Genomic DNA, 11,841 nt, shown 5'->3' with positions numbered 1-11,841 from the left:
GACCACCAGCTCCGCAGTGACTCAGTCCCGCGCCACTAGCGCAAGCTGCCGAGATATTTTTTCGCAAGTTTATCGTGTTGGTTTCAAAGTTTTACCAACGCTGACCATTCGCGTGGCCGCACCCGCGAAATCCATGCGCCGGCGCGACAGCGCTCCCTCAAAATCTACCATATAAACACATGGCACGTAAACGAAGCTACTGTGTCGAGAAAAAACGTTGGTTCATGCGTCAACGCAGGCAGGCATTAGTGATCGGGACGTTGTAAAGAAAGCGGTGTACTTACGATGAGCTCCACTTCGTAAGGAAGCCTGTTGACGCTTGTCTGGGGCAAACACTTGGCGCGTATAGTGACATTGTCGTCCCACACAGCTGTTACATCGGACACATGTCCACTATTATAAAGCGGGGCTCCTTTGCGCACACTATCGCCGCAAAAGTAATTATCAGGGACGCGCACAAGCGGCAAATCGCACGCGCGCACTTCCGTCATGCTTGCAGTGAAAGGAGGCGTCCGCTACGCGGCCCGTGTGCGGTTCCAACGGCCACCGCTACGCGGCTTTCAGTGGCGCCCCTATAGGCGCTGCGCATCGCGAATAGCACCGGCTACTCCTTTTCACTGATGATAGGATATGTGAAAAGCACAGCAATGAAAAAAAAATATTTCCTAAAGAACAGCTGTCCCGACGTGGGAGCGGCCCGCTGCGCGCTAATCGCGCGTACCGAAGGACTAAAATAAAGTTGTTCATCCATCCATCCATAAAGAACAGCTAGGCAAAACAAGTTATTAACAATTGTGTTTCATATATCGGCTTGATACCGCGCGCATGCGATGGGAGTCATGCATGCATATGCGACATATATCGGTTGAGGATGGCCTAGATTCATCACCACGATGTGTTCGGTAGGCACCGGGACTCCACAGACCTGATGAGAAAGTAAGCAATCTGCATCGCTGCGCCTATGTACACACATACTGTGCTCCAAGTAGGGAGGCCGGCTTCGGCGTGACGCTCGATCGCGTGGTGGCTCGATCGCCACAAGCATTTGTTTAAAACAAGCAATAATCATGGGCGTCCGAAGGGGGGTGCAAGGGGAGGGGGCAGCTGCCCCTCCCTGGAATTTTGGATAATATTTTTCTGTGCGGTAGCAATGTGTTACACAGCTTGATTAGCATACTCAGGTCCCGGCCTTCTCTATTTCCAAGCAATTTCGCACGTTGCACACTACTGATCAATCTTGCAGGTCATGTCACGGCACTGAAAGCTGTCAGTGCTGGATCTCTCCCCCCCCCCCCCCCCCCTTGCACCCCACTGCAATAAGTTCTGCGGACGCCCTTGGCAATAATATTGATTATTCGGTGACTATCGCGGAATATTGGAGTTAAACGTTTTTCTAAGGCACTTTTTGGGAAAAGCTGGCTTTTCTGGAACCGCAAAACAAGGCCCAAACAGCAGCTCATATGAATATATAGCATGCTAGCTGTTCCGATTATGTCTCAAACTTCGTCGTCCAAAACGAACCAGCTTCGTAAACTAATGCGCTTGATACGCCAGCAAGGTTAACACAAAAATGAAACCTAATGCACTGTGCGGCTATGCCTGCGCAGTGATCCCATTGAGCTGAAACAAAACTGATTCCCCCTCCTTTCGAACTGCGTGCCCCTTAGTAAAAAGTGGCCCTTTCCAAAGAAAGCAGCAAGTATGCACCTTTATTCGTGCGTCCATTAAATCAGGCCACCTGCATTTCCATGGTTAAATCGCATGATCAACGTCTTGCACGCACGTAGCGCAGTGATGCCAACCGAGACAACGTTTTATCCCTAGATTGACCCCCGAAAATACCCTAGATTACATGAAAAATTCCTAGACTGGCTTTTTAATGTCGTCATTCATTAAATGAATGGATACATACCAGAACTGGTAAGGCGAGACATTTCTGTGTGACAAACATAACTGGCACATGGTAACATGAAAATCATGACATACATGTCATGTGCGACATGATTTACATGCCGCGCTCATGGTGCCCTCGCGGCCATTTGGCTCGCTTGATATACACCAAAATTGGTATTGCGCGACGATGCTGTGTGATGAACGTAAATCAGTGGTGGTAACGGGAAAATCATGATATGCAAGTCATGTACGACATGATTTACATGCCACGCTCATGGCGTACTCGCGGCCGTTTAGCTCGCTTGGCATACACCAAAACTGGTACTGCGCGACGCAGCTGTATCACGAACGTAAATGAGAGGTAGCAACATGAAAACCATGACACGCATGTCATGTACGACATGATTTACATGCTACGCTCATAGTGCGCTTCCGGCCGTTCTGTTAACTGGATATATACCAAAATTGGTATGGCATGACACGAGTGCGTGATGAACATAAATGTCAGGTCATGCATCGTATATTTCAGAATGCACGTTTCATTAGCATGGTATATACCGGACTGGATATGCATGCATGCATGGCAATCATGCGATATATAGTGAACTAGATGCATGGCATGAATGACTTCATTTGCCTCCCCTCAAAGACGAAGCCATGTAGCAGCGCTTTGCCGGCTGCTTCGCATTACATCGATTCCCACAGTGCGTGGGATCTGCCGTATTTTTTTTTTTTGCCACAAATTGAGCAAGGGGTATGGGTAAATAAAAATGCAGGGAATACTAGTTACAAAGCTTATGTCGCAGGAGCAAACGCACCAACCTTAATGAATGATACATTACGACTGCGATACGTAAGAGAGATTGGAAAAACCGGTTGGAACAATCCAATATGGGATCACAGTCACACTTAAGAACGTCGTATACGTCAATTGCGTGTTTTTTTTTCTCCTCAAATTTCTTCTTGAACTCTTAATTATAAACTACTGATGCAACAGAACTATATAGGTGACCCTGCGTTTTAATGTCAGCCCTCGCAAACTGCTTTTGCATTGTTTTTTTTTTTCACTCCAGAGAGAGGGAAAGAAAAGTGGCTCCACAGGTTGGCAGCAATGAAAGGCGCTAGCGGCTAACCGGCCCACTCGAGGCACTGCGCCTAAAGCCCCTATAGGGGCTTTAACTGCGCCGTGCTCCCAAGTCTTTAGATTTTTCGCTTTTACTTAAGTACCGACAACTGCCTCCTTTCACGGCCCTCTCTCACGCGCAGCTGGCGTCCGACGCCATTTTCTTCCTAACTTGGAAGATTTACAAAGCCATGTGCGTCTAAGTACATTAGCCACGCACCTTTCAGCGGACAATATTCTACCGCGACGCGCCTTTCCCCTCCCGTCAACCCCCTGCCATTAGTGAATGGGGGACGCGTTTCACCAGGTGCTGGAAAAGAGTTAGGAAGAACATGGCTACCGAAAACGAGCGTTAGCCAATGAGATTCGTCGCCGGCGCTTCAATGGTTGTCGGTACTTAAGAAAGAACAGGGAAAAATCTAGGGACTTTAGTGCTCCCTATTGGGCTGCAGAAGTTAGGTGCCCTTTTCCCTTTCCTTACGAACCACTACCACCACCACCACTCGCTAAACTCGAGCTGCCGCTGCAGTAACGGCCTCAGTAGTCGCCGCAACCCACGCTTCACGAAACGCCAGGCCCGAACATGTCCGACTCGAGTGACTCGACCACAAACAACAGTTTCTTTCATCCTTGGTCGTCCGAGCACTTGCCGACGGGCGGCTGCGAGGAGGAGAAGCCACAGACGGTGCCTCGCCCGGACGGCACACAACCGTTGTCCGTCGGCTTCGGCGAGATGAGTAGCGATGGCACCAGCGATCAACCGACAGCGACGTATCAGCCAATGCAGCAGGAGCAGCTGTTGAGTTGCGAAGAGCTGGTCTCGCGCAAGCGGAGCATGACCCTCAACTTAGGCAGCCCTGGGGCATCCCAACGCAGCACCAAACAGGCCCGCTGTTCGAGCCTACTTACGTCTCCGGACTTGCAAATGCTGATGCTGTCGACGCCCGAGCTCGAGCGGTTCATCATTGCTCTCAACGCTCAGGATTCGACGGTGAGTAGGCTGTTTTTACTTACCATGACCAAGGAAGAGGAGCAGTACCCGAGCGGCTTTCCCGATACGTTCGCTCAACTCCAGCTGAAGCCGCCGCAGCCCGCACTTCAACAGCACACCACGTCCGGGCCGGACACGTCCGACTCGGTCGACTCGACCTCAAACGACAGTTCGAGTCATCCTTCATCGTCCGAGCCACAAACGGTGCCTCGACTTGGCGGCACACCACCGCTGTCGTCCGTCGGCTTCGACGAGAAGAGTAGCGATGGCACCAGCCAACAACCGACAGCGACGTATCAGCCAACGCTGAAGGAGCAGCTGTTGAGTTGCGAAGAGTTGGTCTCGCGCAAGCGGAGCATGGCCCTGGACTTAGAAAGCCCTGGGGCATGCCAACGCAGCAGCAAACAGGCGCGCTGTTCGAGCTTGCTCACGTCTCCAGACCTGCGAAAGTTGGCGCTCTCGACGCCCGAGCTCGAGCGCCTCATCATTAATCTGAACGGACAGGATTCGACGGTGAGTAAGCTGTTTTTGTTTACCATGAGCGAGGATGGGGAGCAGTGCCTCAGTGGCTTCCCCAAACCCCAGCCGCCACAGCTCGCGCTTAACCAGCACGCCACGTCCGGCCCGGACTCGTCCCACTCGGTCGACTCGACCTCTAACGACAGTTTCAGTCGTACTTCATCGTCCTCGCCGCAAACGGCGCCTCGACTGAGGTCCACGCCGCCACAATCGCCCATCAGCATGGGCGACCGAGAGAGGATCAGGCTGGAACAAAGGAGGGAGAGGAATCGAATCGCCGCACATAAGTGCCGCCAGCGAAAGCTCGACCGAGACTCCGAGCTCGAAGCGAAAGTTAACGCGCTCAAGGCGGAGAAAACCGTGCTGGAATACGACAACAGCGTTCTACGCCACGAGGTGTACCAGCTCTCTCAGGAGGTGAGGACACACATCAAGGCGGGCTGTAAGATGTGATGGTGTCACATGCCCCATAAGCATGCTCGGTGACTTGCTTGTGAGATAATTCCACGCGCGTGTTGTGTGCACACTCGCGTGTTCTTCAATCTCCCCAACCCCGTGATCAGCAGTATAACAGCCTCAAACCAACTCCTATTGAGTTCTCTTCAGTCTCCCCGAACCCCGTGATCGCCACTAAAACCGCCACGACCCAGCTCGCATGGACTGCTCTTGAATCCACACAACCTCGCGATCACTACAACCGCCACAACCACCCACCGACATGGATGCTTTGCACCACGAACAAGAACTAATCATATTTCGCTCATTTTGGTGCCACGAAACGAAGTTTTGAAGAATAAAAAAGTGTTTGTCGTTTTCCCCAGTTGCTTGTTTCTAGAGTTGGCTGCTGCCTCTGCTTTCAAAGTCAGCACGCGCGCCGCTTCGCCGGCTTGTCGTTTTGTTGCGGCCGCATAAGTATGCGATCTGCGCTGCATGACGTAGACAGGGTTACTTAGGTTTTAGGCGCCCCAACCACAATAGGATTATGAGGCACGCCGTGGTTGTAAGGGCATGGAGGGAGGGAAGGGGTGGGGGGCTCTGTATTACTTTCCGTCACCTGGAGTTTTTTAAAGGGTGGCTGAATATGTAACTGCCCGTTCGTCTTTGCATTTCGGTCCTCCCAGTTTGTTCCGTCGTGGTCGAGAATCGCACCCGCGACTTCCAGCTTAGCAGATCAATGAGAACCTCAGTCGCTTAGCTACCACGACGGTTTCGAAGGCCGCATGTTTCAACGTCAACGCTTGCTGACAAAATGCGTATGCTTGGGCATGTTAATTCATGTTCTCTTTTATAGCGGACACTAAGAAAAAGAACGACGTGGATACATCGCTACCTTTCAACAGTCGTTTCACTTTCCGAAGTGGCACATATATACTGTATAGAAGAGATAGCAACGCACGCGGACCCGTTGTACAGGACGAATGCGCTTGAATTCGCAGAGCTGCGTGCGTGCATAGAACGTTAAGATAACGATTCGAATAGATAGCGAATTATTTTGTTTACGAGATCAAGAAGTCATTCTAGAATGATTCCCGTCGAGTGACCACTGGGCCTTGCTTAAAAAAATCAAATTCTTTTTTTTTTTTTGGAGATCGATTGAAGGCGCAGTAACACACTTGCATCCCGGACTAGTGTTCATCGCCGCTTCATTTTTTCCCACGCTTGCGATTAGCTTCTTCCTATCGCGCTACGCTGCGAATATATGGGATGTACAGACAGGAAGACCTTTCCAGGCGGCGCTGGTTCGCAGTGCTGCAGAGCCCCTCTTTTTTTGAAAAAAGGTGGCTGAGGTTTAACTCTTCTAAACCTACACTATAAATTCAATCCGGGCTAGATTCCACGCGTGCAAGCAGGAAATCCAGTCAAATTTTGGCCGCTGCTAGACCGTTCGTTAGGCGGCTCCATATGCGGCGCCAAGAGCAAGCGGCCCATTTCTACGGGGCCCCCTGAATAGGCGTGACGCAAGATAAGCAGGATTTTAAGTCAAGTTTTTCCTGGCTAGTACGGCCTAAACTTACACGTGACGACAACGTCGCGGCGTCGGGATCCGAGTCGGTATTTCTTGTCTATGGGCGGCCTGTGGTTATGCGGCCCAAAAGCGGTTGCGGAAGAAAAATGAGATAACTCGACCATATTAACGCTTTGTGATCTACAATTTCACCAGGTATCATCCTGACATATTAGAAGACAATTGATAACTCAGTAACACTCATACATGACACAAACACGCTTCGAATACACACCAGCGGATTCGAACCCGGGACGCACGTATTGAAAGCTGACACGGTTACCGCTACACCACAGCACCACCACGTTCGCGCTGAAATTTCACGGTTATATATCTACCAATCGCTCTGAGGTACTTTGCTTTTTTCGCTGTTGTGCCTTCGTGTTGTGTTGACATTTTCATTTGGTGAGTAGATAAGTTCCGGAGCCGGCAGAGCGTCATGAAAGCTGCTGCATTTCGGTTGTGACTTTCTTCCGCTCGTAGTTGCCGCAGGAAAATAACATCACCTTCAGCGCTGCTCCATGCATCACGGTTACTTCGCCGAAATTGCGCGGATACCAAGCATCGTGCATATATTAATGTGTATGTAGTGAATGCACGGGGTGAGAAATACTGTTTATTCCTACCGCGCGCTGCACGCTCTTATATACCGTGACTAGCGCGTTTTGTGCGCTTCGAAGACCCCTAATCTTGCATATAAAGCTTCCATTCGTCGATGCCAGCATTACAGGGGCATTTCAGCGTGCCTACAATAAAGCGTATGTATTTTTCGCAAGGTTACCGACGTACAATTTGGTCCATTCCGCCGCGAGCTCTACGCGTCGTGAGCGTTTTGAAGCACATTCGAAGCAGCACATGTCAATGCTTACGCCACATTGATGAACATGCATACATTAATCAACAATGTATGCATGTAATGCGCGGGCACAGCTCGCGTTATTCAGGCGAGAGCTGCGCACGTCATCTTACCGCGCTTATTCTGAAAGGTTTCAAAAGCACATGCGAAAACAGCATTTATCTTTACACGTTGCGTTGAACGAGTACATAGCTGGGGCCAAGTACCAGTTTGCCGTTTCATAGAGGGAGCCGAAGGTCCGACGGCCTTCGTCCCACTTTCTCAGGTTCGGTTGGAGGCCGTTTCAACCACCGTTTTTCCCTTGCATGCCTACGTGTATTTGTCACTGGCGCATACATTGCCTTGTTCTCGAATACGCATGATCAGCTGCAGTGTTGGCGGTAACGCGTTACAAGTAACGGCGTTACCGGTAACGCGTTACTTTTCTCGGTAACTTAGTAACGTACTCGTTACAATTTCAAAACTGTAACGGTAACGTACTTACGTTAACATTTTTCGGTAACGTGTGGGGTCACGTTACTCGTTACTTTTTCATCCTGCAAAAGGTGCCATTTTCCTAGAGCTCGCCCCGACGAGTTGTTTTGTCGCAGCGTCGGACTGCGTTCGGCTTGCCGGGCATTGACAAAGTATGCCCGGGCGGAATCGCTTGTCGCCACACAAAGCTTGAAGAAAGCCGCGGAATCCGCCATGAGAAAGCGCTTTTCGTGGAAGTGGATTGTAGCAGGTGGATTGCTTGCTGGCACCTGCGCCTTTTCGTGCCCAAAAGACAGGCCAACCGAAGAGAAAGCGCAAGGGCTTGTCTAGACCATACCATGTGCTGATCGTGACGCTTCGTACGTGGGGGGAAACAAAGACTTTCCCCGAGAGGCTGCGACAACATAAAAACGACGTCCGCAAGTTCGAGTGACAGAGTACACTCGCCGAGCACACGTGGTGTACGAACACCACATCGAATTTGATAACTCCCGTGTCGTCGACTTAGAGGCCAATTACTATAAGCGGCTTTTTGTGGAATCCTGGCCCATTCAGGAGACAGCCGGTAATGTCAACTGGTCTACAGGTGAGCTGCAGATCGAGAGTCTGCCTCAACGGAATTCTTCACATCATGGAGAATAGGCGTGACTGCATGGCAGGAAGAAAACCCTGAAAAAAGAATGCGAGTGGGACGCGAAAACGTCGGATTTTCTTGTTACGCAAAAAAAAAAAAAAATCTTTTTACTCCTTACCTTGTTGGCGTCCCTCGGTTTCAACTAAAGCCCATTAATACCGCTGTCACACGAACAGCCTTAACCGCGGTTAGCAAACTACGGTTACGGGCTAACCACGATCACAGCTAGGTAGCTACACGGCAGACATAGCCGCAGTTAGACTCTTAATCATGGTTATCGCAAACGAGTGGTTCCACGAGAAATCGACACGGATCCGAAAATGGCATATTTTAGATCTGATTGGGTATTTTACATCTTGTGCACATACCACTCAACAGCCCTGCAAAGGGACTTAGTTTTCTTATTAGCTGCATAATTTGCGAGGGAGAAAATGCCTAACTTATGGAGGGACCAATTTATTACCTGTCGTTCTCGAAAGTACACGGCGACGTAAAACACAAATATTGCCGTTAAAAAGAAGACATTTTGTGTATGAAATGTGTGCGCAACAAATAGTAAAGTAACGTTGTTTCGAAACTTGTAGAGCGAAGGAAACTGTTTTTTTAAAATGTCTAGATGTGCGAAATCGTATTATAGCTGCTACAAAGTTGATAAGGCTTATCACTTTTTGAAAATAAGTTTTGCTTCTTTCTATCCGCACTGCAGCTAAGTTTGCGAGCGAGGCTGATCTTGAACACCTTCACATAAACGCTCGCTATTTTTGCGGTATTATACAGGTTAAAGTGAACAAAAAATCTTTATGCACAGATATTATTTCCCGTGACTAAGCCATTGAAGCATTTCTTTACTACTACTAAATTTTCCGCATCTACTTTGCCACTAGAAACACGCCGTTAGAATTACTGGAAATTTCTCGAGAGTTCAGTCATGATTTCTTTGCGGATAGCGTTGATGATTGAATCTCATATTTGTATAATCTCTAATTGAGAAATATGGCTTCTCACCATGTGCCAGAATCAGAAGCCATGACGCGTAACTCTACAAGCAACTTTAGCCACTATAACATTGCTAAGGCCTGGTACATTCGTGCGCATAATCCAACCCAGACCTACACGCCTGAGCTTTTGGAGCGAGCCTTAGCCAGCCCAAACCCTCGAAGACCTGCGCCAGCTGATAGCGAGGGCTGTCGACGCGGCGAAAGCCTATGGTTTCCTGCAAGGGGGAGGCCACCCCCGAGACGACGCTTAAATATTACCGTATGAAAGATGTTTATTCTCTCTCTCTCACTTAAATCAGCATTTTGGGTGTAATCGTTGTTGGGGTTAGAAGATTTATGTGAAACATAAATTTGAGGTTTAAAAAATTCTTATTGTGGTTCCTGCAGCAATCACACGTTGATAAAAATTTATGATTGCGGAGTAACGGCAGAGGTTACGTCCCGTTACTTTTTTTTGGTAACGGTAACGGTAACGCGTTACATTTTTTTTGTAGGTAACGCAGGGCGGTAACGCGTTCCTTTTTTATAGTGTAACGAGTAACGTATTTAGTTACTTTTTTCAGTAACGCCTACAACACTGATCAGCTGTATACAGCACGCTCGCAGACGGGCACTCTTCATGCGATAAAAGTTCAGTCATCAGATTACATATGAAGTTTCCAGTGAATATCAGAAGCAATGTGCACCCTAAGACACACACATTGTTTCCAAACTTTTCCTCTTAAAAAGGAGCTCTAGTGAAAAGGGTATGTGAGCCTTTCTGCATTTCTGATTAGTCACCTTGTGCCTATATAACTCGTGAAAATAACTTGTTTATATGCAGTAGTGCGTGGGAGGGGGGGAACAAATTTCATGGAGTTGAAAGTTTGGCTACACTAAAAACTGAAGTGCACATGCCGAGTACTCAAAGGAATTAGCACATCTGCAAATGTCTGCCTCATGTTCCTGAACTTTACTTGTACAATGGATTTTTTTTCGGTTACACTCCAATACACTTACTCCACTCCAGCCTTCAGCGGATGTTCAACCAGTGCACTGTCCTCTATTTCCCTGTAAATGGTTATCAGTTTCCGAGCATTGTAGCACAAGATTTCTTGAATTGATTTGTTGGTTGATTTAATGCTGCTTCTTTTTTAGCAGTGTACTGTATTTTTTGTGGCATTATAATGCCGAATATCCCTTGCTTCAGTTGATTATCTTTGACAATTCAGGGAATCCTATCTGACCTCTTTAGTTAAACGTTCATGTTCTCTTCTTATTAGATTTGATCAGGCTTCGAAGGGTTTGTTATTGTTGGTGTATTTCCGCCCTCCAACTTTAACTGCCAGTATAAGTCAGGCGACTTAGGTTTATTTATTCGCTCTATACTGACTTCATGTTTTTTTTACTAAACCTGCGTCACTGTTTGCGAGTACTACTGATAATTTACGTTTTATCCTGACTGTCTATAGCCTGGCCTGTTTTCTAGCGTCTAACTTTACAACTTGCCAGAAATAGTGTTCTTAAACCTTTCAGACGCCTATGAAGAACTGTCTGTAATGTGTCAAATCAATACAACGTTATTTCAAGCCACTCACATTCTATTGCAGCAAAAATAATGTCCATATGTTCATTTATGTGTGTTATAGCAACTAATCCTAATTATGTTGTAATTAAATATCTGTTTATTCTGAAGTCACTGATGCTATGTTTTGACATAAATAGAATGAAATTTGAGGCTAGAATATAGTGCGCGTTGATTTTTGGTTATGTCTAGATTATAGCTGTGCACGGGCCGTATTTCCGAGCCCGAGCCGGCCCGGGCCCGCTGACTTTGTCGAAGGCCCGCCCGAGCCCGACGGCAAAGGGCTGCGACACCGCCCGGCCCGGCCCGACGTTCGAAACACAATCCCGGGCCGGCGCGGCCCGGCCGGCCCGGCGTTTGAAGGTTCGCTGCGAAAACAAAAGATCGTTTTCCGGAATTTGGCATTTTATGAGCATATCGAATCTGACCAAACGACACCGACGAACAGTCTCTATTACACAGATTACAAACTGTCGTGCAAAACAGCAAGCAGTCCCACGATTGCGGCTTCAACGAAGTGCGGCGCTTTTGCTTTATGTAGCCCGCCGAACTGAAGTTGCGTTCGCTGCTTGCACTCGTCGCCGAAATTGCTAATATCTTTTTGCCAGCCTGACAAGCTTGGGATATCTCTGCTGCTTGTTTTTCCAGAAGACTAATACCCCTGTCACACGGGGCAACTTAAGTGCACTTTGAGGGAGTGCACTTCGCCACTAGTGCCATTCGCGCGCTGTCACACGGGAACGTTTAGTGACACTCGCTGCAAAGTGCACTTGCCGGCGAGTGC

The 11,841-nt window shown here is 48.4% G+C and overlaps 1 protein-coding gene across 1 annotated transcript; it reads left to right on the top strand.

Annotated features, from left to right (window-relative positions):
• The first annotated feature begins 3,526 nt into the window (after positions 1–3,526).
• LOC119405755 (transcription factor Jun) lies at positions 3,527–5,080 on the top strand. Its single transcript, XM_037672590.2, has one exon. The coding sequence runs from the start codon at positions 3,600–3,602 to the stop codon at positions 4,977–4,979; it is 1,380 nt and encodes a 459-aa protein (XP_037528518.1). The 5' UTR covers positions 3,527–3,599; the 3' UTR covers positions 4,980–5,080.
• Positions 5,081–11,841: the final 6,761 nt, after the last annotated feature.

The sequence above is a fragment of the Rhipicephalus sanguineus genome, chromosome 9 (genome assembly GCF_013339695.2).
Source record: "Rhipicephalus sanguineus isolate Rsan-2018 chromosome 9, BIME_Rsan_1.4, whole genome shotgun sequence".
NCBI classification, from domain to species: Eukaryota; Metazoa; Arthropoda; class Arachnida; order Ixodida; family Ixodidae; genus Rhipicephalus; species Rhipicephalus sanguineus.
Note: the sequence above shows the minus strand (reverse complement) of the source record. Positions and strands in the feature narration are given on the sequence as shown.

Coding starts and splice junctions, on each gene's coding strand:
- LOC119405755 (XM_037672590.2), top strand. CDS start 3,600: ATGTCCGACTCGAGTGACTCGACCACAAACAACAGTTTCTTTCATCCT.